General features: G+C 37.8%; 1 protein-coding gene across 3 annotated transcripts in view; it reads left to right on the top strand.

The window, feature by feature from the left end:
* The first annotated feature begins 5,404 nt into the window (after window positions 1-5,404).
* Window positions 5,405-26,998, top strand: part of RAB11FIP2 (RAB11 family interacting protein 2) — a 41,322-nt gene continuing 19,728 nt past the window's right edge. For 2 of the 3 annotated variants that reach the window (XM_032608507.1, XM_032608508.1), the window contains exons 1-3: window positions 5,405-6,315; window positions 11,674-12,116; window positions 12,828-13,296. In XM_032608507.1, the coding sequence (XP_032464398.1) occupies window positions 5,963-6,315; window positions 11,674-12,116; window positions 12,828-13,296 (1,265 nt within the window). In that variant the 5' untranslated portion in view covers window positions 5,405-5,962. Of the gene's footprint in view, window positions 6,316-11,673; window positions 12,117-12,827; window positions 13,297-16,865; window positions 16,958-26,998 lie in introns of those variants that run through there. The other variant, XM_032608509.1, reaches the window with a different exon arrangement.

Below are 26,998 nucleotides of genomic sequence, written 5' to 3'. Positions count from 1 at the left end.
AATATATGTATACATAGAAACAAATCATATATATTAACATATAACATTATTATACATTATAATATATCTATTATTAATTATAATATATTATAAATTATACATATTATATATGCATATATGATATGTTATTAGATATTATATACTATAAACAACATGTAAAATTTATAATATATTATGTTGTATGTAATATATAATATATTATGTACAGTAGTTTATCTATTTATTTTTATATATAACTTTGAGAATTCTGGAGGTGGAAGGGGCCTCAGAGGCACAGAAAGATTATGACTTGGTCACGTCTACAACTCCCTTAGTTTGCAGAGCCAGAATTAGAAACTCATGTCTTCTGATGCTCAGGCCCATGGGTTTCTCACACTATCATTCACAAAACTCCTAATAATTTCATTGTCAGTTGTCAAAAAGAGGCATGATTACCAAAAACAAACTTCCCTGCACATGTGCATAGGAGACATATATGGATATCTCTGCAGCATTGTCTATGATACTGAAAAATTAGAATCAATTTAAATATCCTTTGGAAGGAGAAAAAGATCAAATTGGGCTTATTCAGTTGGACCCAATACTATAAAGTATTAAAGTAAATCAGTTCTTGTTCTGTGTGTTAACATGGTATTGACTTTGTTGAGGAAACAAAAATTGCACAACATAATAGTAAGATACCATGAAGGGGAAATTAAAAAGCATCCATACTAAACATTTTTATGTACAAATATGAATTCTGGTCCACAAATTCTTACCCTTCTCAGCATGTCTTCACAGATTGAAAAAGCTACAAGTAATATGAATAGAAGTTAGGTTTATTACTTCTAATGAAAAGTTTAATACTTTTCAAAACCCCCTTTATGTAATTTCTTCCAAATCTTGAGTTGTCAGTGTCAATTTCCTCATGCAGGGTCTATAAATAAAAGTTATATTTACTTCCTTTCTGTGATGGTCATTTTCATCTAGGAGAGAGAGCTCTCATTTTGAAGATCTTTTTCTCCTGAATTTAGAAAATCCTTCATTAATAAATTACAGAAAAAGGGATCTGCTTTAGTATATTGACCAAATTCAATTAGATAATGATAATGCGATTTGCTTCTTTGTGTTATGGATGTACTACTTCAAATTATTAAATGACAGAAAATGCTTTAAGTGTTTCCTATTATAGACTCTTACTTTACAAATGAATAAACAGAGGTCCAAAGGAGGAAAATTACTTCACTAAAGATATGTAGCTAGGAATCTGTAGCCCTGGGATTAAGATACAGGCTGTTGACTAGAGCACTTTAAACTACACACCACACTGCTTCTCCTGCATCACCAAACTGCGTCCATACACTGCCCAATCCAGAGACAATAATCAATGATAGAAACAAAACAATCACCAAAAAACCCCAATACTAGTTAATAGCTATTATAAATTTCTAATTGGCTTGCCAAGTTTACTTTTTTTACTGATTATGTGGAGTTTATCTATGTATGTATCTCCAACATAACCCTGAGTTTTGCCATATTGTATATGTATATATATTTTATATACATTGAGTTGTATGTATATTTGCAGCATGTGTGTGTGTGTGTGTGTGTGTGTGTGTGTGTGTGTGTGTATCTGAAGTCTGAAGATTGTAATGGTACGTTGGGGAAAGCTTCTTGTTGCCCCTATGTTTCTGAACCTCCATCTGGAAAACAATATCTGGTACATAATGTATATGTTATGCAATGTATATGTGGGCTATTTAAAAACTAAGAGCACTATAATGTCCTACAATAGATTTGCAAGTCTTAATTTTGAAGATGCCGATGCCCCAAAGGGGGAAAAAAGTTGAAAGATTCATGATGATGCTTTAGAATAAGTCTCCTTATGGGATTTTATTAAAGGTGCAGCATTTAGTAAATATTTTCGTCTGTGGAATCCTCCACTATTGAAGAATAAATATTGATTAGTTTTACTTTCTGGCCAAATCATTTTTATTCATTGCAGCAGTATTGTTAACAGTTAGAAATTTCAGCATTTTCCTCCTTTAAGATATGTTATTTTTCCAAGCCCTTGATTTTTGGAATTACACCAAACATTTCTGGACATATCATTAGTCATAGGGTAATTTTTAAAAAGTGACTCCTTTAATTCTGGTATGTTGTCCTTATGAATGCAATCCTTTTCCCCTGTTTAAATTATGGTCCTTGTATATTTTTAAATTAGTAAAAAGAATCTTTAGACTGTAAGACAATAAACATTTTTGTAGAACCACTTTAATCTCAGATCTTACATAATTACCATTATATTTCACAGTGAGCCAACCATATATTCGACTCGACTGACATGTTTTTACTCTTCATACACATAATCAAAAAAGAAAAAAAAACACTTTCTTATAGAAAAACACTTTTATAATGCAATTCAAGTTCTATTTAGTTCATTTTGATTTGTTTGTTTATTTGCTTTCTCCGGGGCAAAAATATACTATTTTTTTATTTTGGCTTAGAACATTAAGTCATGACTTCTGGTCTTGCCAGATAGTAAAACTAAACAATTTTGGCTCTAGCCAAGCTTTGGGAAAACTCAAAAGAAATTTAGGTGCAACAGGGAGAGATGTTAGTAATTCCATTTGTTCAGCTCTTGCTTTTAGAGTATTCCCTGAATTTTGTTGAAGTCTGTTACTGCGTTGCTGTGAATCATTGCTGCCAACTTCCACCCTAGAGATGGCTATATTTCAGATGGGTGAAATGATACTTGTAAACAAGTTTATAATCATTAATAAAGCTTATCAAACAATTTTAAGCTCTTTAGAAACACACATTCACTATTATAGTTGCCTATTTCTTATTTAATTACAACTTTTAATAGAGGTATGACGACTTTTAAAATGCAATTTATAACAATTCTACACTTAAGTTTTTTTCATGATGTTTATCTTGTTTTTGTAAGTTTCAGGTGTCAATTTATTTCTCCCTGGACATACTGGTTGAAATTTCACTGTTGACTATTCCAATGCACCCTTTAAAAATCCCTGAGAATATTTTTCTTTCAGGTTGACAACAGCCCACTCTGGGATCCAGGTGCAATATTAACAGTATGATGATTTTGTTCTGTTTTCTACACATGGCTTTTTCATACACTGTCTCTCAGAGATGGAAAATTCTGCCTCTTTTTTACATTTTATAGTAAACTTTCATCAGAATGACCTAAAACCAGATCTTTTCATTCTAGATGGCTCAAGATTATTCAAGATTCATCTGTAGTTTGGTTCCCTGAATATCTTGGTGATAAATTAATCTAATATCTCTTTTTAGAGTGCCTACTTCATGCAGAACATACACCAGCCACTGTGTGTAAGCAACACTAAAAAACTGTGGTTTCCAATAAATGAAATCTATAGATGCGAGCAAGTGTCAGTGGGTCCCTGAAAGAATGTGCTAGAATCTGAGTAGTTTTGAGGTTTGTGGTGCTGTCCTTTAGAGTCAGGAGAGTATCTTCTTTCCATAAGATTAAAATAATATATAACGTTATCCCCTCTCCCCCTAAGGTTTTCCAACTGTACGGTTGCTCTTCTGACACAAATGCATTGGGCCCTCCCATACCTCCATTTAAAAAGTAATGAAAAGACCCTTGTTTCTTAAGAGTTTTAAGTGCTGCAGCTAGTATCCATGAGGACAGCAAGAAAACATGGAGAACACAATGTTCTCCCCAAATTGAAAAGTTTTAAACATTGCCTGAAAATAATAAACACAATACCTTACACTTTTATAGTCACTTTAAGTTGGAAAAGTGTATGCACATCTATCATATTGTTTTACTCTCAGTTAGTCTTGTAAAGGGAGAAGGGCATTCAATAATTGAGTGTCTACTGCCTGCTAAACACTGTGAAGTGATGATCCATGATACACAAGGCAATCCAAAGAGGTTAGACTTTCCTTGGGAAGATAAGACATGAACAGAAATAAATACAATAAAGATAGAATGTATCTTGTAATAAACAGAGGGAGGAAGGGAGACTTAGAATTATGTTCCATACTATGCCAGGAAATGAATATGTATAATCTCTTAATATCCCTCCCAACTCTATAGTAGCAATTTTATCAACAATTTATGGACTAGGAAATCCAGGCTCCCAGAATCTAACTTCCTTGTCTCAGGAAGCTAAGTGCCCATCACAAGCTTTGTACTGAATTTCTGGCAGTCAGGACATCAAGCAAGGCTCCTGACTCATCAGCCATTACCCAAACTTTTCCCATTAGATCAGGCTGGTTTCAGAAAAAATGCAGTATTAACACATCCACATTTTCTTCTCTTAACACCGTCCCTTCCATTCCAACAGCGCTGGCGTCCCTCAGGATTTGCCCTCAGGGCAGGTAAGGAACTTGTCGGTTGCCCTTGGTGAGGGAGGCTGTTTGCTTTTCTTAGTTGACTTAGCTGAATACGACCAGAATCACCTCTGCGTTTGGCGTCTGAAGTTAGATAGACTAACAGACTGTGAGCGCCCAAGGGGGTCCTTTGGACGCGTAAGCCCGCAGAGTGGCGATGGCGTCTCAGACTTTACGGAGACCTGTTTTACCTGTGAAGAAAACGAGGTTCAGGGAGGGGAAATGACTTGACCAAGGTCATACATTCGATGGTGGCAGATGTGGGATCAGAACCAGGTCTTCTGACTCCAGCCCAGTGCCTCCCAGGATCTAATTTATTAACCCCTGTGTTAGCTTTGGAATCTTTTATCCGCTTCCCTTTTTCCTGTCGTCTGAGTGGGGGATGTCATTCCAGTCAATTAGCAGCCTTCTCTCGTTTCAAAAAGGGAAGAGTGGATAAGGGGTTGGGGAAAAGTATGTTTTCAGCCAGTTAAAGGGACTGATTTATTTCACCACCACTCATCCACCGCCCGCTCGGTGCCAGGCACTGGGCATCCACGGTACAGCAAAGACAGCTTCCAAAGATTGAAACTGGGTCTCTCCCAAGACCGGGCGTGCCCTGGGCCTTGACTGCCTCCTCTCGGAGCAGTTTCCCGCTGTCCCCAGAGCCCCGCTGCTCGAGGAACCTCCAGCACTGGGCGCCTAGCTCGTGGCCTCACCGCCCGCGCGACACGCCCCCGGTCACCACGGCAACCGGGGAGGTGCTGACCCTTGACCCCGGGCCCCGCCCGGCCCTGCCCCGCCCCGTCGCATTCCCGAGATCAAGATGGAGAAGGACAACCCGGAAGTGCCGCCGCCCGCCTGGTGCTAGGAGCCGCCGGCTCGGCTAGGCCGAGACCCGCGCCCGCCGTCCTTCCGCCAGCGGCCCACCCCGCGGTCCTTCCGCGCCGGAGCTGCAGCGTCCCCCGCCCCCGGTCCCACTCCACCCCACAGCGACCCGCCCCCGCCCCCAGGCCCGCCCGAGAGGAGGAGCCGAGGCGAGGGGGAGGAGGCGGGAGAGGTTTGCGAGAGGGAGCGAGGCCGCACGAGCCGCCGGCGGTTCGTATTACCGGGGTCGGGAGGAGGAGTCCCGCCGGGCCCGCGGACCAGCGCCGGGCGGGCGGGAGGCGCGGAGGAGGCGGGCGGAAAGCCCGGGGCTGCGAATTGGGGCGGGGGCGCCCTCCCACCTCTGCCGCCCTCCGTTCGGGCCTTGGCGGCCTGGCCTCACCTGCCCGGAGGCCTGGGAGCCACCAGTCGCCGCCGAGGGCCAGTCCCCGGGGCCGGCGGAGCGTGGAGGTGCGGACGCGAGGCGCGGGCCTCCGCGCGGAGGCCTGGACTGCGCGGCCAGGTGATGGTGGGCCCCTGTGCTTCTCCAGAGGAAAGGGGACCCCCAGAGCAGCTGTGCCCCCAGGCTGCCCCAGCAAGCCGTTTGGACATCAGCCGTAGGGAAGTCGGGCAGCTGTGAGTTTGCCTGTCTCCGTTAAGTGTCCTTAGGATGCAGTGATTTAAGGAATCAGGCTCTCCCTGCGGGAGGGGCCCTGCCTGCGCTGGTGAACTCGGTGCAGAGAAAAAGGACAGAATGATGCTTTCCGAGCAAGCCCAAAAGTGGTTTCCGACCCACGTGCAGGTCACAGTGCTCCAAGCCAAAGATCTTAAGCCAAAAGGCAAAAGTGGCACCAATGACACATACACTATAATTCAGCTGGGCAAGGAAAAGTACTCCACGTCTGTAGCTGAGAAAACCCTTGAGCCAGTCTGGAAGGAAGAGGCCTCTTTTGAGCTGCCTGGTTTGCTAATGCAGGGGAATCCAGAGAAATACATCCTTTTCCTCATAGTTATGCACAGGTCCCTGGTGGGTCTGGATAAGTTTTTAGGGCAGGTGGCCATCAATCTCAATGACATCTTTGAGGACAAACAAAGAAGGAAAACAGAGTAAGTTATGTAATTTATTTTGAATTGGGGGGAGTTTAACTATTATCTCATTTATGGATTTCCTGTTCTTGGAAATTATTTGTCTATCTGGGGCATTGGTTTTTGGACTGAAATATGACCCAGTTTTAAACACCATATTTGCATGAATCTGAAGTAAAAATAGCCCTTGTGAAGAAACATTTTTTAAGTGGAGTCTTTAATGATCCATTACTCTCTCATTTGTTTGAGGTAAACATCTTCAATAATTGAATATTTTGCGCAGGATTTTAAGTAAACATTGTTTCACTACTTAATAAGAGGACTGGACCATAGTGTTGACCAATTAAAACAACATATATGTAAATTGTTACAATCTTTAAACATTAACAGTTTTTCAGAAAATGGAACATCAGAAAATTAAGTCTGCCAATATGACGTCTTTTATATATATATATATATTTTAATTGAAGTCTGAAGCTGTTAAGTGGTAAATTACCAAATTTAGAACTCAGTATTTTATTTCATCATTATAAACACAGTTGACTTTTATTTTAGCTCAGATTTAAGGGTCAGTACATCTTGATGGAGTCTAAAGCTATTAAAAGAAAAGTTTTAAAAGTATGTACAGATATCCTCAACCTTGAATGCAATTACTTCAAAGTTAGTTCTGTAAAGCCAGTGTGTTTAGACCATATTAAATGCTAGTCAGATTGGAGGCAGTGATTAAATTCTTGTGATGAAATGATTTAATGACATCTTCAATAAAAACATGGGCTTTTTAATATGACTTACAAACTTAGGTTAGATGTATTCTAATTTAAAAAACCATAATATAGGTTAAAACTAGGATATATGTCTTAAATTGAAAATAGTATGTTTTCTGAGATAGAGATACTCACCCCTTGCTTAAACTTATAATTTCTCTAGTCTGAGAAAACATTAAAGTTGATGTAATTAGTGAGAGAAAAATATAGGTTGAATTTATGAGGACTTCAGATTTCAAAAATAGCTTTGCTGTTTCAGTTATAACTGAAATTTATTTATGCTTTTAAGAAGAACTTTTATAATAACTTTCTTGAAGTTCATGTTATTTTCTTATATTTTAAAACAGCCATCTCATGTTCTTTCTGTACATATCTTCCTGCAGGATTCTCTTGATTGGAGTTTTTATTGAAAAAAATTTTTTTAATCAGGTCTTTGGTTTAATACATGTAGGGTAAAAGGGTAGAGAGATAAGTAATACTAGGAATGCTGGAGGAAAATGGTAAATATTTAACTGAAGAGATGAAAATATTTTAAAAGAGAAAAGGGTTTAAAGAAAAGTGTAAAGTTGAATATATATCAGTGATTTTAATAACACTGTTTGATACCTACAAAGTAGCATTCAGTTACTTCTGAGGAGTTCTTCATCAAATTTAAACTGAAAAATGGATAATCACCAAATAATTTATTTCAAATTGCCAATTTTAGATGACCTTATTTAGAAGTGTTTTGAATGTAAACTTTTAAGTATATTGCATCTTCAAATTTCATACTGCATTTACTGTACTTTTAGTGTTAATGGATGATATACTACAGGCCTTCTCTGAAATATAAGTTTTCCGAGTGAAAGTAGGCCCAACTGTGTGAACCCAGAGATTCTGAGGATGAAATAAGCTTTTAAAGTTTCTTCTTGTTTTACTGCTTATCTTTGGCAGCATCACAATTACAATAAAGTTGGTTGTAAGCGATACTCCAATATCTTGGTCTCCTTACAGAAATTCTCTATTGGCTACTATATGAAATGGATTGGAACTTTTGGGAAGGAAAATGCTTTTAAATGTTATCAAGAGCGCTTGTGATGTTACTGCATTCAAAGTGATTTTCATATGTTATTAAATCTCTAACATTTTCTTTCTTTGTGGGTAAATGGGGACCACGTATTTGATGAGATCTCTTTATTGGTAATATTTCTAGTTTTTTAATATAGTTAATAGCTTCCTTTTCCAGCACAGCTGTACATATGGCCCAGTAAGAGACAGACTTGAGTCACCGGTGTGTTGCAAGAAAGATATTTAATATTCTGCACATTGTTGAGCCTTGTCAGCATATTCCCAAGTGCTTTTTAGAAAACCGGTATGAGTGATGAAGGCTACCAGCTGATTTAGAAGTCCCATGGAACTGCTGGGTGTGACAGTTTCTACTCTTGACACTGAAGACAAGTATTTACAGCTTGTCTTCCAGTTGTGTTATGACAAGCCAAGAAGTGTGGTGGCTAAAACTATCATTTTACTTACTTTTATACCTTGCCTTTTTTTTTCTTTCAAGGAGAGGGGAAGAGGGGCCTGAGCCAGAACACTTTGAGTGGGGCATGGAAAGAGAACTTCTGTATCTCCCACTTTAATGGGTGTCTGGGTCGGTTCTGGCACGAGATTTAAGGAAACAATACAGTATTTAATAATAGAATGGTAAAATAGTTCATGCTGTTATGTAATACCGATTGATTTTTTTTTTAACGGCAGAAGTGGGTGATGTTGTTTTTTTTTTTTTTAATGCTCATGAAATGTAGTAACTATCAGAGCCCCTAGAGTTAGGTATGACTCAAGCACATGCAGATTTTAGGACTTTTGTGTGCAGCTCTGCAGTGCACCTGCGTCCTGGCCTCTGGCACCCTTACTGCCAATCTTGTCCCATTTCTGACCACACAGTACCAATTGCTTGGGAATAGTTCCCACATGTGTGGTGGTTTTTGAACATGGACCTGTGCCCACTAAAAATTGAACAGAGGCCATATACAGTTTAAATCCAGCACTCCAGAGGTGAAAAAAAAATCAGCATTAATCCACTAAGCCTCAAATGCTATGTCTTCATTTTATCTTTTTGAAGCCTGGGAAAACAAGTGCTATCTCTGGAATGATTCTTGAAGGTCTCATTAAGACTTCCCTATTATATCACTTTCAAAACAAAGCAGCTAGAGTTATTTGTCATGCTTATATTTTCAGTTGGTATATTAAAGTTCTTCGCAGTTGGGTTTTTGGAGGGTTTTTTTTGACGAGGAGGAAGGAAAATACTGTTTTTACAGTTTATATTCAAACACTGACTTGCTTTATCCATTAAAGCTTACCTAAGTCTTTATCTTTCCTTACCAAAGAACAAAACAGTGCAACACATACACACATACACACACAGGGTTGTAGCATGGCTGTTTTAAGAATATAGTTCTAGAAATGAAAATTCAGTAAACATTTATTTAGTGCAAGGCAAACTGCCTTCAAGGAGCTTACACTCTAGCAGGACAAAACCTACATTGCCTTCTTTGTTGGCTCTCATGTCTCCTGATTAAATACAGTGTCCTGTAAGGTACAACCTGGTATGCGTTTAACCTTATTAACTTATGTGATTCATCAGATACAAAAGAACTACTATTTTCATGCAGCTGTTATTCATCAATTTTGGCTATTTTCCTTGTTGACTCCGATCTGACATTGAGAAGTTACTTATTCTCTGTGCCTCAGTTTCCTCATATGTGAAATAAGGATGTTAGACTAGATGATTTATTTGGTCTCATTTCTAAAATTATATGAATTTCGATTACCCTTACTCCCTTACGTTTATTGGGTTATTGCTTCATTTTTTCCTCAGATTTGCTTTGATTTGTTATACACATGCAAACCCTATATGCTTGGAGTTTTTGTTTGGTTCGTTTTGTTTGGGGATTTGTGGGGTTGGGGGGTGCATGTCTTGCAAAGTGGATTCACCTATTTTCTATATAACCTGAGTTGTTAATAGAGCATTTCTCATGGGCCATCCATCGGAAGGATTTCTCCCCCATGGAAAATGCTCTGTTTCCCCAAACTGTGAGTTAATAATTGGATATATAACCTTGCTTCATTTCCAGGCTATTCGAGTGCTCAACTTTGTTTTGTTGAAGGTTCTCTATTCCACAGAATTTATTGCCGTAATTTTTTATTTCTAGTCTCTGAGTTTTCAGATTTCACCATTTGCCTCAGATAAGGGATTTTCTCTATTTAGGGTCTCATGTTAATGCTTTCTATTATAAGATATTCTCTTTTTAAAAAGTCGCTTGTTTTGATGCAACTAGATCTTGATTGATTGAATTGCTTCAAATTAAATAGAAAATATTTCTCTTGCATGTTACTTGCTAAGATGTAGCTGGTATATGTATTATGTGCCAGTTTTCTTCTGCCTGGAGAGGCCTTTGAACCAGTCTTCCAATTGATAGTAAATGTAGCTTCTTCTGGTGTATCCTGTAAAATTAGATCAGAGTTCCTTTTGTAGCTAAGAAAATTTAACACTTGCAGAGCTGTATTTAAATGATGACCTGTCTCCGATAATATACGGATATATACGGGATATATTGGATATATACGGGACGGATAATATACTTCATTGTTAAGTAATGTGAAAACATTGTGGAAACTCTTCTAGGCTGGAGTTTGTAGTTTTTTTGGCTGTTTGCCCTGTAGACTGACCATTTGTGACACCAACAGCTGGAGAGGTTCTCATGGATAAAAATACTGTAAACAAAACCAAAATAAACTTTGCTTCTTACACATCATTTAAAAATGGGCAGTGTAATTCACTGAAGTGACTAAAAGCATAGGAAATGGCTCCAGTTAAAATAAGTTTTATTTGGTATTGTCACAGTACCAATAGTTAATGAAACAAATAGATTCTAAGAGGAAGCACGTAAGCTTTCTTTTTTCATAAAAAACGCTTTACAAGATTTATTACTATTTGTCACTTCTTGCATTTTATTAATTTGCATATTTTATTCAGGAAGAGGCTTTGACCCATTTTATATGGCAAATTATATCATATGCGATTTTCATGATGAGCAAACTATATGGAGTAGTCTCCCATATTAACAAAATTCTTTTAATAGCTTTTGCAGAGGAACTATTTTGAGATAGAGGCTAAATATTATTTTATTAAAAATTAGTCATTATCATTTTATGGTGCTCAAAAATAGTTTGTATTGATGAATTATTTCAGGGTCTCTGTCTTAGTGTCTTTTACTGCTAAAAAATGTTCTTCAGCCATTAGCAACACTTACCCCAGATGGAAACATAATAGGCTATGTATGGTTGGTAAGAATTTTTGATGATGAGTGATTTTCAAATCATGAAAGAAAAAGTTGTCTAAATAGCTTTTCAAAAAAGACTGATGCCTTCAGTATATGCCACATGACAGAGACTTATCTGTTTTTTAAATGAAGCATTGAATAAAACCAGAAGCACTCTGGCTGACAATTTCTCGTTTAGTGCTTAGATTGCCTTGATGTAGAGTAACTTTACCTAAAAAGCTGTTTGTATACAACAGAGCTCAGTAATCCTCTCTTCATTACATGTTACAACCCAGTTTTTCCTTCTCTTCAAGGTGGTTTAGTTTAGAATCCAAACAAGGAAAAAGAGCCAAAAACAGGGGTGAGATAAAGGTCAATATTCAATTTATGAGGAACAATATGACAGCAAGTATGTTTGACTTATCAATGAAGGACAAAACAAGATCTCCTTTTGCAAAATTAAAAGATAAGATGAAAGGTAGAAAAAATGATGGGACATTTTCTGATACATCTTCTGCAATCATTCCAAGTTCTCACATGCCTGATGCCAATGCTGAATTTTCAAGTAGTGAAATACAGATGAAATCTAAACCAAAAAAGCCTTTCCTTTTGGGTCCTCAGCGACTCTCTTCAGCGCATTCAATGTCTGATTTAACTGGGGCCCATGTATCCTCGGAGAAGCTGAAGTCCGGCACCGTTGCTCAAACGCATCTTCTCGGACACCAGATAGGTTCCTTTGGAGCAGTTCCGGAAAGTGGTAGGTGACTCATGCATTCTTTCTTGTTGATCCTCCGTGGTTTGAACTACCCTCTTAATTTTTAAAGTTTGACTTCAAAGTTAGAGAATAAAAATTGGAGTTTCTTGCTAGTATTTTCTAAATTTAGTCATCGAATATTTATTGAGTACCTACTGTACTCAAAATTGGTAAGTTTATTAAAGGCAGAGCTTGTCTGCATTCAGTACTGTATTTATATTATTAGAGAATAAAAATGAGTCTTGGTTTCTTTTCATGGCCTGGCTTCTTTTTCTTAACTGCTGTTTCTCCTGTCTCAAAAGCCTGAAGCATAAGTGAATATTCCGTTATATCAGAAAGTTCCTAGAAAAGAAACCTTTAATGTTCAGAAGTAAGAAAGTAAATTTAATGCTAATGATGAAAAAAAGTCTGAGAATTTATAGCACTGTGATGCCAAGCAGAACCTTTAGTTTTGACATTATAATTTGTTTATGTGATTGTTTCTTTCTGAGCTGAGTAAATTACTAATTGTCTAGCAAGATACTAATTGTTACTAGCCTACATACCGCTGTACCTTAGCATTTTAAGGTTGTTTTCCTTGATTATTTTAAAAGGTTAATATCTTTAAATAGCTAATTGCTCTCATTCTAAAAACAGCAGTATGCACACAGAACATGTCAAATAGTGTGATGTAATGTGTCACTGATTATGTACTAACTACAAAATTGTTTGCAGGAAGTCTCAGATCTCCACACAGAAGAACATTAAGCTTTGATACTTCTAAAATGAACCAACCTGACAGCAGTGTGGGTGAAGGTGAATCGTCTTTCGGAAGACAAAATGACCCATTTACAAATGTGACTGCTTCATTACCCCAAAAATTTGCAACACTGCCAAGGAAGAAAAATCCATTTGAAGAAAGCAACGAATCGTGGGACAGCAGCATGAATTTATTTTCAAAATCAACTGAAGTAAGAAAAGAAAATAAAAGAGAAAAAAGGGAGAAAGTTAGCCTGTTTGAAAGAGTGACTGGAAAAAAAGACAGCAGAAGATCTGATAGACTTAACAATGGGGGATCTGATAGCCCTTGTGACTTGAAATCACCTAATGCATTTAGTGAAAATCGTCAGGACTATTTTGATTATGAGTCAACTAATCCGTTTACAACAAAATTCAGGGCTTCAAATATAATGCCATCTTCAAGGTAAGCTTAACGGGGGGAAATTGTGCTATTTTGGAAAATATTGTACTTGAAAGTATCAAATATCCTTTTTAAATTCCTTTTATTTTACTTGAAAAATAATTCTTATCTTATTTTTATAATTAATTTTGGAGCCGGGCAGTGTTGCATACATCTTTGGAATTGAACTTTTTGTCTTAGAAGGATAAAAGATTCTTAATCCCCACTGTAGTTTATTTCTACTTATGTTAGCCAGAAGCTCACCGAAACTTACAGAGAAAACAGCATAGCTTTTGATGAGACGTAGTGGGAGTGAATCACCAGTGGGAGTTAATTCAAGCCAGAAATTTAGGTGATAAGTTGTGTTTCTAGATGTTATTTTCCAGAGATTAGTTATGGACCAATAGCAGCCTATGGACTATTCTTTAAGAAATGCTGGCTTAAGTATTAATGGTTTTCATAATAGGTGTTAACTATCCTTATTAAATGGCTATTTAGAGTAGTTTTTATTTGTGAATGTTTATTGGAATTCAGTGAACCTTGTGGGTACTATAAATACATCAAAGAGTATCTGTAATGATGACTTATAGAAATAATCTATCATGATAAGGTTTAGATTTTCAAAATCTGTTCTCAGTTATGTAATAGTACTTTTCTAATTCCTTAGTACAGGTTGGAACCGTATGGTTTAAATAAAATGATAGATTTTACAGAAGTGAATGGTGGAATAGCTCATTAAGGAAACCTCAAGCAAAGAGTAAGATGAATTTATTGGAATCTTAAGCAGTCATCATGGAAGAGCATGGTAGACTGTTTGCCATGTAACATAGACGTTCTTTCCCAAGGCAAGGACGTATGGTGTTCAGACCCCAGTGGGAAACCTGGCTCAGTAGCTCTGTGACCTCTCTCAACCTCAGCATCTCCATCTTTGAAATAAGGAAAATGATATCTACTTGACAGGATTGGGAGACGATAAATGATAAAGTACGTGGTACAAAGCCAGGCCCCAAATAGGGAACCCATAAACGGTGGTTGCTGTTTACATTGCCATGTCATACTTTGTTCAAGAACAGTGCTTTGTGTTGTCCTACTATAAACAGAAAATAGTACTAACAATTGCCCTTTTAGGCTTGTGATCTCCTGCCTGTCTTCTGATCTTCTAAAACGTGCATTTAGAGTTTTCCAGGGAAAGTCTGTGTTTCTTTTATCAATAAATGGGTATTTGCTGTGGCTTTAGAAAGTATTGTTCAGTTTTCTTTATAGACTGTACTCCAAAGAAATACGTTTTTATCATATGGTATTAATATTTTATTGAAGAGTCCATGGTTTTTTTATGCTATTCTCAAGCATTTCATTTTGGTATTTTACATAGTGTACTTCACATATTGCGGTTAAGTCTTAAACTACAGAGGTAAATAGAAATGTATTTGCTTTTATCCCCTCTTTAACTGAACTTTTTTTGAAGAGGATTACTGTAAAGAACTGAGATAACTTAGAGATTGGATAATTTACATAATGTTAGTCAAAGAAAAGCAAGAAAAATGGGAAACAATAGGAAAATAATTTTTAAATTATGGCAGCATATGGAAAAATAGGTATCCTCAAATTTTTAATTGCCTTATACTTGGGCTTATTTACGTGGACTTAAAAATTAATGTTTTAAAAGTGAGTGTGGCATTTTGTGAAATTCAGGCTTTGTTTTGGGTTACTTCGATATTAATACTGTATCAAAATTAGAGCTGTTTCATGATATTTGTATAAAATGATTGCAAATATGTGAAAAACAATAGGTTTTTTAACTTTAAGAATTTCTCTTCTTCATATTCATGAGATGCCAGCTATAAGAACAGAAACATTTGTAGATTCCTGAGAAGTTACTCTTCCTTTTTGTGTCACAAACCATCTTTGTGATAAATGTAAAACATTTGCAATAAACGGGTAGGTCTAATTAATAGTATAAAAAAAGAAGGATTGAATATAAATAGATCTAGGAAGAGAGTGCAGTTCAAATTCTTGGAAAGCAACTTTGTCTCGAGTGGAATTGGGAAGGATATAGTCTAAGGTAGTTTGGTCTATTCATATTTATCCTCCCAGTATCATTCCTCAGTTATATGGGACATTTTAGATTTCTCACCTTAACATCTAAACCAAATGCACTTTTGAAGCTATAGACTCACATCACTAGGACACATGCTGTGAATTATTTTTTTCTGTAGTGCTAAATAGATCCATTTACAGAGTCTCCTGGACTCTTTTTTTTTTTTAAATTTATTTTCATTAATTTATTTTTTTGGCTGTGTTGGGTCTTCGTTGCTGCACGTGGGCTTTCTCTAGTTGCGGCGAGAGGGGGCTGTTCTTTGTTGCAGTGCGTGGGCTTCTCATTGCAGTAGCTTCTCTTGTCGTGGAGGCCCGCGAGCTTCAGTAGTTGTGACACGTGGGCTCAGTAGTTGTGGCTCACGGGCTCTAGAGTGCAGGCTCCGTAGTTGTGGTGCACGGGCTTAGTTGCTCCACAGAATGTGGGATCTTCCCGGACCAGGGCTTGAACTCGTGTCCCCTGCATTGGCAGGTGGATTCTTAACCACTTGCGCTACCAGGGAAGTCCTCTCTTGGACACTTGTGACTGATGTTTTCTTTTTTCTTTTTTTTTTTTTTTTTTTGCGGTACTCGGGCCTCTCACTGTTGTGGCCTCTTCCGTTGCGGAGCACAGGCTTCGGACGTGCAGGCTCAGCAGCCATGGCTTACGGGTCTAGCCGCTCCGGGGCATGTGGGATCTTCCTGGACCGGGGCACGAACCCATGTGCCCTGCATCGGCAGGTGGACTCTCAACCACTGTGCCACCAGGGAAGCCCGACTGATGTTTTTGAGAATGCTGAACAAAGTGAAGGGTAAAATATGTAGCTGTGGAACTGGATTTTGTTCTTTAGTGAGCTGTCTCCGCTATGATTGCAGGTACACAGGAACCATATTATTACCCTCTGGGTGAATAATGTGTATGATTACAACCGTAGAATTTTCTTTATGCCAAAAAAATTTTAAATACTAAGGAACGCTTTCTTGAAAGTTAGTTTTTATTTCTTTGTAAGTAAAGTCCACCTGAAGAAATCACCTCGTAATCACAAAAATTACTGCATTTTGGTTCTGTTCTTGGAATAGATCCCATAGTCTTACATAAAACTGAGAGAGGAAATGAGTTAGGCTTTTTGTTGGGTTACTTCTACAAAGAGCAGGGCTCTTTGAAACACCTTTCCCTGCAGTTACTAATTCTCAGTCTCTTTCCTCTCACCTACCCCCACTTCTTTGAAGCCTCTCTTACTCTTGTAGGAAGAGGTAGCTGTTCCTTGTGCTGCAGCACGTTCTTACCTAATCTTCCTTTCTGTGGGCATCTCATTGTTCACTAATATGACCAGCCACTTTTTTTCCCTCTCACCTCCATGAACAGCATGAGGGCAGGGCCTGCATTTCATTCATCTTTCAACCCTTCATCTCCAGCATGATGGGAAGTAGCTGGTATTGGAAAGCATTTTTTGATTAAATGAACACGGTATAGCAGATGGATTTCCTAAAATGCTACTTTCATTCTCTCATTCCCTTAGTCTCCTGCTTCCAGCTCAGTGTGGGCTAATAACACTGAGACACCTGCTAACACCAACAACAGATCCATAAAGGCAGGTGTGTGCATTTTTATATACAACTAAACATGATTAGAAATCTAAGTGAGTTTTAAGGGACTACCAAAATTTAATATTCATATCCTAATTTACATATTTCTGGAGTTTGTTAAGAACTCTGTATTAGATTAGGTTATCAGCTGCAATAAACAACCTCAGATCTCATTGGTTTGTTCCAGTAAAAGTTTATTTTTCCTTGTTGTCACAATTGAATTCTCTGGGACGGGGCTGGAAGAAGTGGCTGCTTTGTTCCATGCTATTGTTCAGCCCAACACATTTGCTCAGGAACCAGGCTCCTTCCTTCTTGTGATGCCACCCTTTAACACCCATCCTCCAAGGCCGTGCAGCAGGGAGAGGGAGTGGAGGATCACATGTGGGACGTCTTTATGTGCCAGGCCTGGCAGTGGTACCCATTACTTCCACATGTGTCCCATTGGGCAGCGCTCAGTCATGTCCCGACCTGAGTGCAGCCAGTTAAGGAACATGGTTTAGCTGTGGACCCAGAGAACACTGAATTGGGTGTGGTGAGTGTCCCGTATTGTGTGTGTCCTGGATGCCAGTTCTAAGAAGTGTGGACACTGTCTAACACTTGGCATGCTGTAAAAGTCCTACTACACATGTATGTGAAAGGGTAGCTGGGATTATAGTTTTCAGGAAAATGTTTTCTTAATTTACTATTGGTATTGAGTTGTTTGTATTTTAAAATTGCTCTTCCTCTTGCTTTTTAATTACAAATCACAGGTAGTTTAGCAGAATCAGTATCAACTAATTTGTTATGTGGTTAACCCTACAATTTGTAAAATAATGATTTTTTGCATCAGCAGTAATTAACTTTCCAAAAACAAATATTCCTGAATGTTTGTTATACCATTTTCAATAATTTGTTCACAACCAGTTCTTCTTTAATACTGGGTTATTTTCCCTCTGGAAAGTGGAAATAGGTGGGTATGTTCACCAAGCCAGATTTCCCTTTTTTTACAGAGATGGAGCTAGACCGTTCACTTAGGTGGGGACATGTGACCAAGTTCTGGCTTATTGAAGACTTAGTGGAAGAGATGTATGGTGGGCCCTCCATATCCCCAGGTTCTGCATTCGTGGAATCAATCTCGGGTCGAAAATATTTGGGGGAAAAAATTCTAGAAAGTTCCAAAAAGTAAAACTTGAATTTGCTGCATGCTGGCAGCTACTTACATAGCATTTACATTGTATTTACAGTATTCATATAGCACTTACATTGTATTGGGTGTTGTTAGTAATCTAGAGGTGACTTAAAGTATATGGGAAGGATGTGTGTAGGTTACATGCAAATACTATGGCATTTTATATAAGAGACTTGAGCATCCAGAGAGTTGAGTAATCTCCTGGGGTCCTAGAACCAATACCCCACAGATACCAAGGGATGACTGTATACCAGTTTCAGGTCTAGTCCCATGAAAACCTCCTATACAGTCCTCCATATTGCCTGTCTTCCTCCATACCCTAGGCTGAAGGTTGCCAAATCTGGCTTGCTGCCTGTTTTCGCAAGTAAGGTTTTCTTGGAGTGCAGTTCGCCCATTTGTTTATGGCTGCTTTTGTGCTATAATGGTAGAGTTGAGTAGTTATGACAGAGACTGTATGACCTGCAAAGCCAAAAATATTTATTATTTGACCTTTTACAGAGATAGTTTGCTGAACCCTGTACTAGCTGGGTGGGGGTCTTTAAGAAGGGCAGAGCCATAAGATAGGGACAACCTGGGTCCCTGAATGCATTTGGAAGGCCACCTGATAAACAAGAATAACTGTTGAACCTTGTCTTGAATGATAAATTTTCAGAATGTTACTGTGATTTTTGCATTTATTTATTATAGCACGTAGCATCATTATTATTTATCATTTACGGCACAGAGGCCATAGTGCCTCTTGTTCTTTTTAAGAAAGCTTAATTCAGAACCCTTTCAGAACCACTGGTGTGCAACACCAAATCCAAACTCTTGTTCCTAATTTTCAGGGATTATTGTATTTTAGGCTTTTCTTAACTACCCAACTTTTCTTTTACAATTCCTCACCTTTCTGTGCCAGGTGAGTTCATTTCCTTACTGCACCTCTCTACCCTGCGGTACCTGTGAGCCTGGCCAGCTCTGTTCCTGGGCTCAGCTGTGGAATGCACTCTTCACTCATCTCTGAGTATCCTAAGCCTAGCTATCCTTGATGTTGAAAACTCTTTAATCCTATTTTGATTGATAACATAGTGTTCCCTTCTGTGGAATTCTGCTGATATAGAACATAATTGCTGTGCGATGTTCATTGTGTCTCAGTTTTAGTTGTCCCAACTAACCTGTATCAACTGCTGAACAGTTGTGCTGAATCTTCTTTTGTGGGTGCCTGCAGCACCTAGATCACTGCATGTCATCAGTGCTAGAATCTTCAGTGAGTAGGCCCTGAAATAAAAGTCAGCATTTAAAGAAAAAAAACTTCCTGCTGATTCTCCGGCTTAAAAATTGTTGATCTAAGTTATATCATCTGTTTCATAAAAGTTCAGTAAGTACTTATTTATGAATAGGAATCAGGAGTCGTGCTGGTAAAGTCATAGTTGAATGGACAGTTTAGTCATATTAGCTTTGTCTACAGGGCCCCAACTAAGTAAAGGGATCAGTGAGGAGATCGGCTTGACTAAAACAGGGGTGTGGAGAAGAGTATGAATTTGGTTGAATGGCTAAGAAACATCTAAATTTACTTACGCGTTGAAGACCAGGCAGAAATGTCTGACTGTTAAATATTTATGGCATCTGTGGATGGGTTGTTTTTCAGGATTCAGGTAACACCAAGGCATCAGTAGTGATGAACAACATTTAAAAAATATGCTTGTGTTTGTATGCTACCTGTAATAAATTGAAGAGACTACATTTGTGAGGTATAGTCTTCTGAGGTTCCAGTTTAGGACTGAAGAATACCTCCTGGTTAATTAAGAGAGTCCATTAATATAAGGAGAAAATTTGTGGTGTATGTCTTATTCTGAAATTAAAAAAAATATAGTCAGTAATATAAGCATACTCTGTAGGATGAGTTAATGTTGTTTGATGTTAGAGGTAGCTCATCAGAGAGCAAGACCTTACGGGAGATATTTTTACCAGAGAATTTTGTTTTGGGAACATCCTTCTATTTATGACCTGCACAAAGAACACACTTTCCCTTCATTATTTTCTGCCTTGTTGTAGTTGTGAATATACCATGTAGCAAACTCTTAGTTGCGCTAGGAGAACTTAATGGTATGTTGTATAATAACATGCCTGGTATCACTGATTTTATTAGAGCATGTATGCATATATTTCCTTTTGCAGTATTTGCTGTGGAAGAACCTGTCTACTTCTTTGCTCTGAACTTAGGCCAAAGAGGTATTTTTTAGGGCAGTACATAAATAGTGTCTGAGATGACGATCTCATATTTATCACTAATATTTTATAATTTTGCATGATAGTATGCCTTTTCCTTTCCGGATCAGGTTAACCTACTTCTCTTTTCCCTTCCTCCGTCCCTGCTTTCTTTAATCAATTCTGGTGATGATTGTACCATACCTTTCTTAAAAGCTGCAAAAAAGTTAGTTATCTAGAATGTATATTTAAATGTGTCTCTAATTTTCTCAAATCAAAAATCACCATAGGCTTTTAAGCATGTAACCATTATTATGAAGTTGTATAATATGTCCATAAAAAAGACTTTACTGTAGACTTATATTTTTATTTTAAAAAGTTATAGTAAACAGATGATCCTAAAGAAGAGACCTATAGTCATAGTTTTAAAACCTTCATTTTTATAATGCTCCTTATGGACATTTTTTTTTCCTGTATAAGTTTAAAGCTCAGTCTTTGGCTTAATAAACCTTATCCTGTATAAGGTTTACTTTAATAGCAATATTTATTTTTTATCCTTATTTGTCTAATATTAAAGATAATCTCCCTGTTATTCATAGCAGCCTATAAATCTTTTACACAGCTGAAAATTTGTAGCTTCATTTATGAGACAGAAAACAAAAACTTGACATGAATTTTGGAGCCATTAATCCATTAGTGCCCAGGGATTTACAGAATGTGTCTAATGAAACAATGACTAGGAGCATGAAATATGCGATGTGATTCGTTCCCTTAACACTAACTAGAACTTTTATGCTTAACTCCCCAGATACTACTTGAAACTTTTTTACCCTTTGTCATCCTAATACTCATTATAATAGCTTTCATTAATTGGTACATCTCCCCATGGGTTAATTTGCAGACACCAACCATGCCATTCTTTTGCTAACTTACTAATGCAAATTGATATTTATAGACTTCAAAATTGAAAACAATAAAAGCTCTAACAAAAAGACAGACTTTGCTAAGTTATTATCATTATTATTATTTTGAGCTGAGAGATTGAGATACACAGAGAATCTGTGAGAGAAGAAAACAAGCCAAAAAAATCCACAAAAACTACTGTAGGCTAATAAACTGATGTGAAAATTTCTCAATTTACAGCACTTGACAGGTGCTAAAAGAAAAGCATCTTTAATTTTAATGTGTTGTTAGGACCTCTTTAGAGAGACTGTACAAGTTATTAACAAGGTCCTCTGAGACAGGAGACGGGTAATTAACAAGACCTATGGAGATATAGTTTAGGTAATTAACGAGCTCTTAGGCACTGGACACAGGATAACACATAGCCAGTCCAATAGTTAAAGAGAACAGGTTGTTATGATATGATCAAATACAAGTTGTAGTATGTAAGTCTTCTTGAAGTTTCTGATAGGAGAGTATTAAGATTATATTCCAATGACCTTAGTGCACTAATTTTTGTAAATCATATATAAATTTTTTGCTTTAAGATAGAATTTGAGAGGATTATTTGCAAAATCAACAAGCAGAGAAGCTTGTTACATGTAGATTAATAATCTTCGTTAATTTCCATTAATGAACATGTATATTTTAAGAGCAATACATTGGTGAGACATAAATTACGTGATTCTAAATTTAGACTTTTTTACTTTTTACCTGTGGCCTCTTGGCTAAAATTGTCTATTCCAAATTGGCAGTCTACTTTCCTTGTCCAGTTTAAGACTGTCAGGATCTAGGGCAGAGAGAAGACTGTCCTTCCTCAGTTTGTTTTTTACATAATATGCAAAGGCCCCTCAAGTCATGATCTTATGGTACCTTTAAGTCTGAAACTCGAGAGTCCCAATTTCAGATACTTGGTCTAATCATTTCCAGTGTAAATTTGAAATTGTTGGAGTATGAATCGAGTTCTGGTTCAGAAAACTCCCAGTCAGCAAACCTTTATTATAAACATGTTATACTCTGAAGATTAAGAATATGAAGAAAGCCCTGCAGGTCTGATTCATTCCATTGCTTCCGACGTGTGGCTGCTCCAGGCCATCAGTATGACTTTTTCCGAATTTCAGATCTGATAATCAAATGATATTTTCATTTTTATTATTTTTGGATGAACAGCAGTACTTTAATAAGATAGAGCAATACTTGCTATAGACAAGGACAGCAGAGGTTATTAAGATATAAATCCTGCTCTTAGAGCTCATAAAAGCAGTCATGTAAATATTAGGTCTGAATTCCATGCTCAGGACTGGATATTGTATAGGCGTTGGGGTACTTTGAAAGACTTTTCAGTTGGGTTGTGATATGATCAGAGTAATATCTTAGATAACTCTGTAGCATGGTGGGGGGGTCTGCTGGGGCCAGGAGTGGGAACAGGGAGGAGGCTTTGGGGCAAGAGAACAAGTTGGGAAGTTGCCGTGATTGTTGAGGTGAGAGTTGATGGAGGTCACTTGACAGTAAGGATGGAGAAGAAGGGAGCCTCTCTGAGATACATTTCTGGGCTAATATAGATGGGATTTAACCATTCTGCTTGTGTGTGTGTGTGTGTGTGTGTGTGTGTGTGTGTGTGTGTGGAGGGGAGGGATGGTGGGGGACTAGTAAAGGAGAAAAAACAAGGAGGACTATTCCAATGATGTGTCTTCAATCGGTGTCTTCAATTTGATGAATCACAGTACTGTAAAAACTGTATTACAGCAATGTCAGGTCTGTAGTCTTGAATCAAACTTGGCATTTCAGTCTTGATGGAGAGGGCTACGTTTTTTTGTGTTTTTAATGAGGTGCTGTCTTGTTTATTTTAGAATTTTGTTTTTAGAGAATAGGAATTATGTGTTTTGAGTTATTCGAGACAAGCAAGTTAGTATCAACATAATAACAGTTCTTGAGAATTTGTTTTTGGAAGCTGGAAAATATTTTGGCTTCTTTGAACACAAGAATGTGTTCTGTAACTGCTTGTGGACTTAATGCATTTAAAATGTGTTCACCTTAACACTGTAATTACTCCATGTATTTCTCTCCAGTGGCTTTTGGCTTTACCAAACCTTGCCCCCTTTTGTTAGCTTTTCACTCAGAGAATAACTTCTTTCTTTTATACTTTTCCCTTACTTCTGTATACCACTTTTCCAGGCCTCCTGTTTCTATATTTAGAACATTTCCTTTTGGACTACTGTGACCATATCACCTGTGGTTACCTTTTTTCATAGCAGTAAAGCTTTAATTTTTAAAATACGGGTGCTGTTTCTATATATTTAATATATGGTGGCAGTGTTATCTGATTATTTGATGTGTTCAATATAATTCAGTATTATTATATGACAGATAATAATTATAATGTAAATGTGTAAGAACATAAATATTAAACTACAGTATTATGTAACTATTTTGAATATATTTATACATCAAGTAAAAATGTTTTATGTATTTTATGTATTTATTTTAAGCTTACATATCTTTTTGACAAAAGTGCTACTACCACTTCAATAGCAATTACATGGATCACCTTGTCCAGGATAAAACTTAATTCAAATTGCCAATTTTAAAAATTATTTTCACAAACATGTCTGTAAAACTCTACTAGGGCTAGGGGTTGGATGGGTTGAAGATAAGATTCATAGGTTACTAGTAGCCTCATAAACTAGGGAGAGGGATGTGTAAGCAGTGACCTGTAATCCAGGCAGAGTGAACTGTGTTGAACACAGCATTTGCTGCGGGAAGGGAGAGGAACAGCTTGCTAGAAATTAGGAAATGCTTCTTCAAGGAAGAGGCCTTTGAACTTTTGTTCCTGACCATTGAACATGATTTTTTACGTTGGGGAATGAGCAGATAGACAATTGTTTTAGTAAATAGCAAGAAAGCTTATTTTAAAAATTATGAGATGCGTTTGGAAGGAATGTTTTATAAATTGTGACTGTGTACTATTATATCATTAGTTGTCTGCTAACTACTTAATTTTACCATTGCTTTTCTAGTTGGAACTATAGTCTTTGTCTGTCCTTCCCTGCCTGGTAGGTTCCTGAGGAAGTATGTTTGTTACTTTAGGCTACCAGGAGCCAATTAGTGAGTGCCCTGCAGCAGCTCTGCATTAAGTATAACAACCTCTTTATTATGGAGCCTGGTGTGGGAATGGGGGTATTCAGGTTAATCACATATTTTGTTTACTTGAGGTGTACCATATATTGTTTCATGTAGATTTTTTCACTTTAAAAGAAATTAAATGCCCCAAATAAATTTAAAATGGAAATCATACCAAACATAATTTAATATTTGATTCAGAAGGTATATTTGATTAACTACTTCTACCGGAGGACTTTTCAGTGTTACATGAAAGTATAAATATAGTAATAGAATATCTAAATACAGTAATAGTAGAATATCCTAAAGCGAGTACAGGATAGGTTTAAGAATTCAGGTTTAGGACTCAGGTCTGGATTTGAGTCTTTGGAATAGCTATATGACCTTACTTAGCCTTTCTAAGCCTCATTGTAAAATAGAATAACAACCTTGCTGTGTTGTGGAAGAGATTAAATGATGTAAGGCACATAAAGTGCTGAAGGTAGGTTTGCCACATGGTAAACCTGGAAATGGTAGCTCTTGCTATGATCTTATTACAAAGCATCTACAGAATCTGTAACAATTGGTTTAAATAAGTTAAATGAAATTATTTACAAGTAACAATAGATTCTCAACTTTAAAAACCGTAATAAAAGAAGTTAGGAGCTCATGTTTTTCACTGACTGATAAAGGACATACATTTGGTAGAAAACAATAAACTGGATAAAAGTTTTTTTCAAGATGTATGTTCAGTAATAATCTTTGATGAAATAAACTAAACCACATTGAAATTAAGTAAAAGTATTCCCTGTATTAAGTAGAAATTTTATTTTATGACTTTCAAGGCAAAGGTATTCTAATCAGTATTGCTATAAAATCCTGTGTCCAGAAATTATCGCATAGCACTAATAAGGACAGTGCAGGGTAAATATCTAAGCTGTGGCTTTACCTTAAAGGATGATGAGGTTTTCATAAACTCACAAGACTGAGTTCAAATTAAATTGTTCAAAGCTATCATAGTAAGAAAGATAAATGCCGCTTACCAAAACTCCTCAGAGATCCCTTTGGGAAGAGGGTCCCTGCCTTAGGAAATTCACACAGGTAGTAGTATATCCCTTCTAACCAAGGTTTAGAAGTTGGCTCTTTCATTTCTTTGTCAGCGAAAGTACACTCTTTTGTCTTTGTTTTTTTGTGTATTTGTTTTTGCGGTACGCGGGCCTCTCACTGCTGTGGCCTCTCCCGTTGCGGAGCACAGGCTCCGGACGCGCAGGCTCAGCGGCCATGGCTCACGGGCCCAGCCGCTTGGCGGCATGTGGGATCTTCCTGGACCGGGGCATGAACCCGTGTCCCCTGCATCGGCAGGCGGACTCTCAACCACTGCGCCACCAGGGAAGCCCTTGTCTTTGTTTTTTAACCAAAAGTATAAGGTTCTACCGAGTAGTCTCCGAGCTCAGCGTTCTGAGAGATAGTATAATGTATAATTTCCAGTAAAATCAGTATACTTGTCTTTTTTGGGGAGGGGGCTGGAGAGTGTATCTTAACACAAAACAGTAAATTCTTTTCTAGCAAAATTTTATTAATTTCGTAGCCCTGTGAAACCAGCTCTTACTTGCCAAGAATGTTTTAAGGCTGGGCTTTTCAGCCTAGGGTGTAGCATGGCCAGAAATCCCCCAGTCACCCCAGCAGCTCTGCTTCCAAGGAGGATACACAGGAGTTTGGGGTTTGTGTCACCAAATGGAGGGTCCCCAGGAAGTCTGGCTGCCTTGAGTACCTCTCCTTGAAGGGTCTGCAGAGATGACAGGTTAAGGAAGCAGTTGCTTTCTGGCCAGGGGCCTCATTGCAGGGTGTTCTTGAACATTGGAGGCCTTCCTGGTGACCAGAGGGCACCAAGGCTTCTTTTCCAGAACTTGGCTTTGTCCTGAGTACAGAGCCAGCTTGTGGTACTTTTGGCCAAGGGTGTTGTGAGCCAACTTGCTTCGCCCTCCACCTTCCTGGAAGAGTTACCTCTGCCCAGGTTGTCCTCAACCTCTCCTCATAGGAAAAGGCTGATCAGGGATGCTGGGTTGGCCTTGATCGCAGACAGAGCCTGTGCTCTGTCAGGCCCTGTCAAGGGCCCTGGTGCCTTGTTCTCATCGCTTCTGTCCAGTTTCACTGTTTGGCTTCCAAAGTAAACAGAACAACTTGCTTTCCACTCCCCTGTACCCTCAGATAGACTCTAGTGGATATATGGCAGACAGTGGACCAGGGTCTACTCAGAGCAACAGGATAATCACAACACAATTTCCCGGAGTGACAAGGTTCCTAAAGATTTAAGGAGAAAAGATTCTTTTTCTATTAAGAGAAGCACAATTATGATAGGGAGTAAAACGTAAAAATCTACCTGAATTTTTAAGTTAAATTTTGAGATGTCGAGGCAATTTTATGCTTGTCAGATTTATTCTCATGGATCAGGGGTACTAAAGAGAACAAAGTTTGAGAAGCTTAGTTGTAAAGAAATGGAGAATTTTTGGAATTCATACAGATTATGTTTGGAAATTTGTGAATTGTTTGATTGACTGTATTTTAAATAATCATTTCTTTTCTTCACCAGGAGAAAATAGTAAGCTAAACTTGATTGAACGTGATATTCTTGATGGAACATGCCTTAATTTCATGGATATCTTTCAGTCT

The sequence above is a fragment of the Phocoena sinus genome, chromosome 16, assembly GCF_008692025.1.
Source record: "Phocoena sinus isolate mPhoSin1 chromosome 16, mPhoSin1.pri, whole genome shotgun sequence".
In the NCBI taxonomy this organism is placed as follows: domain Eukaryota; kingdom Metazoa; phylum Chordata; class Mammalia; order Artiodactyla; family Phocoenidae; genus Phocoena; species Phocoena sinus.
This window is presented reverse-complemented; position numbering and strand designations above follow the sequence as displayed.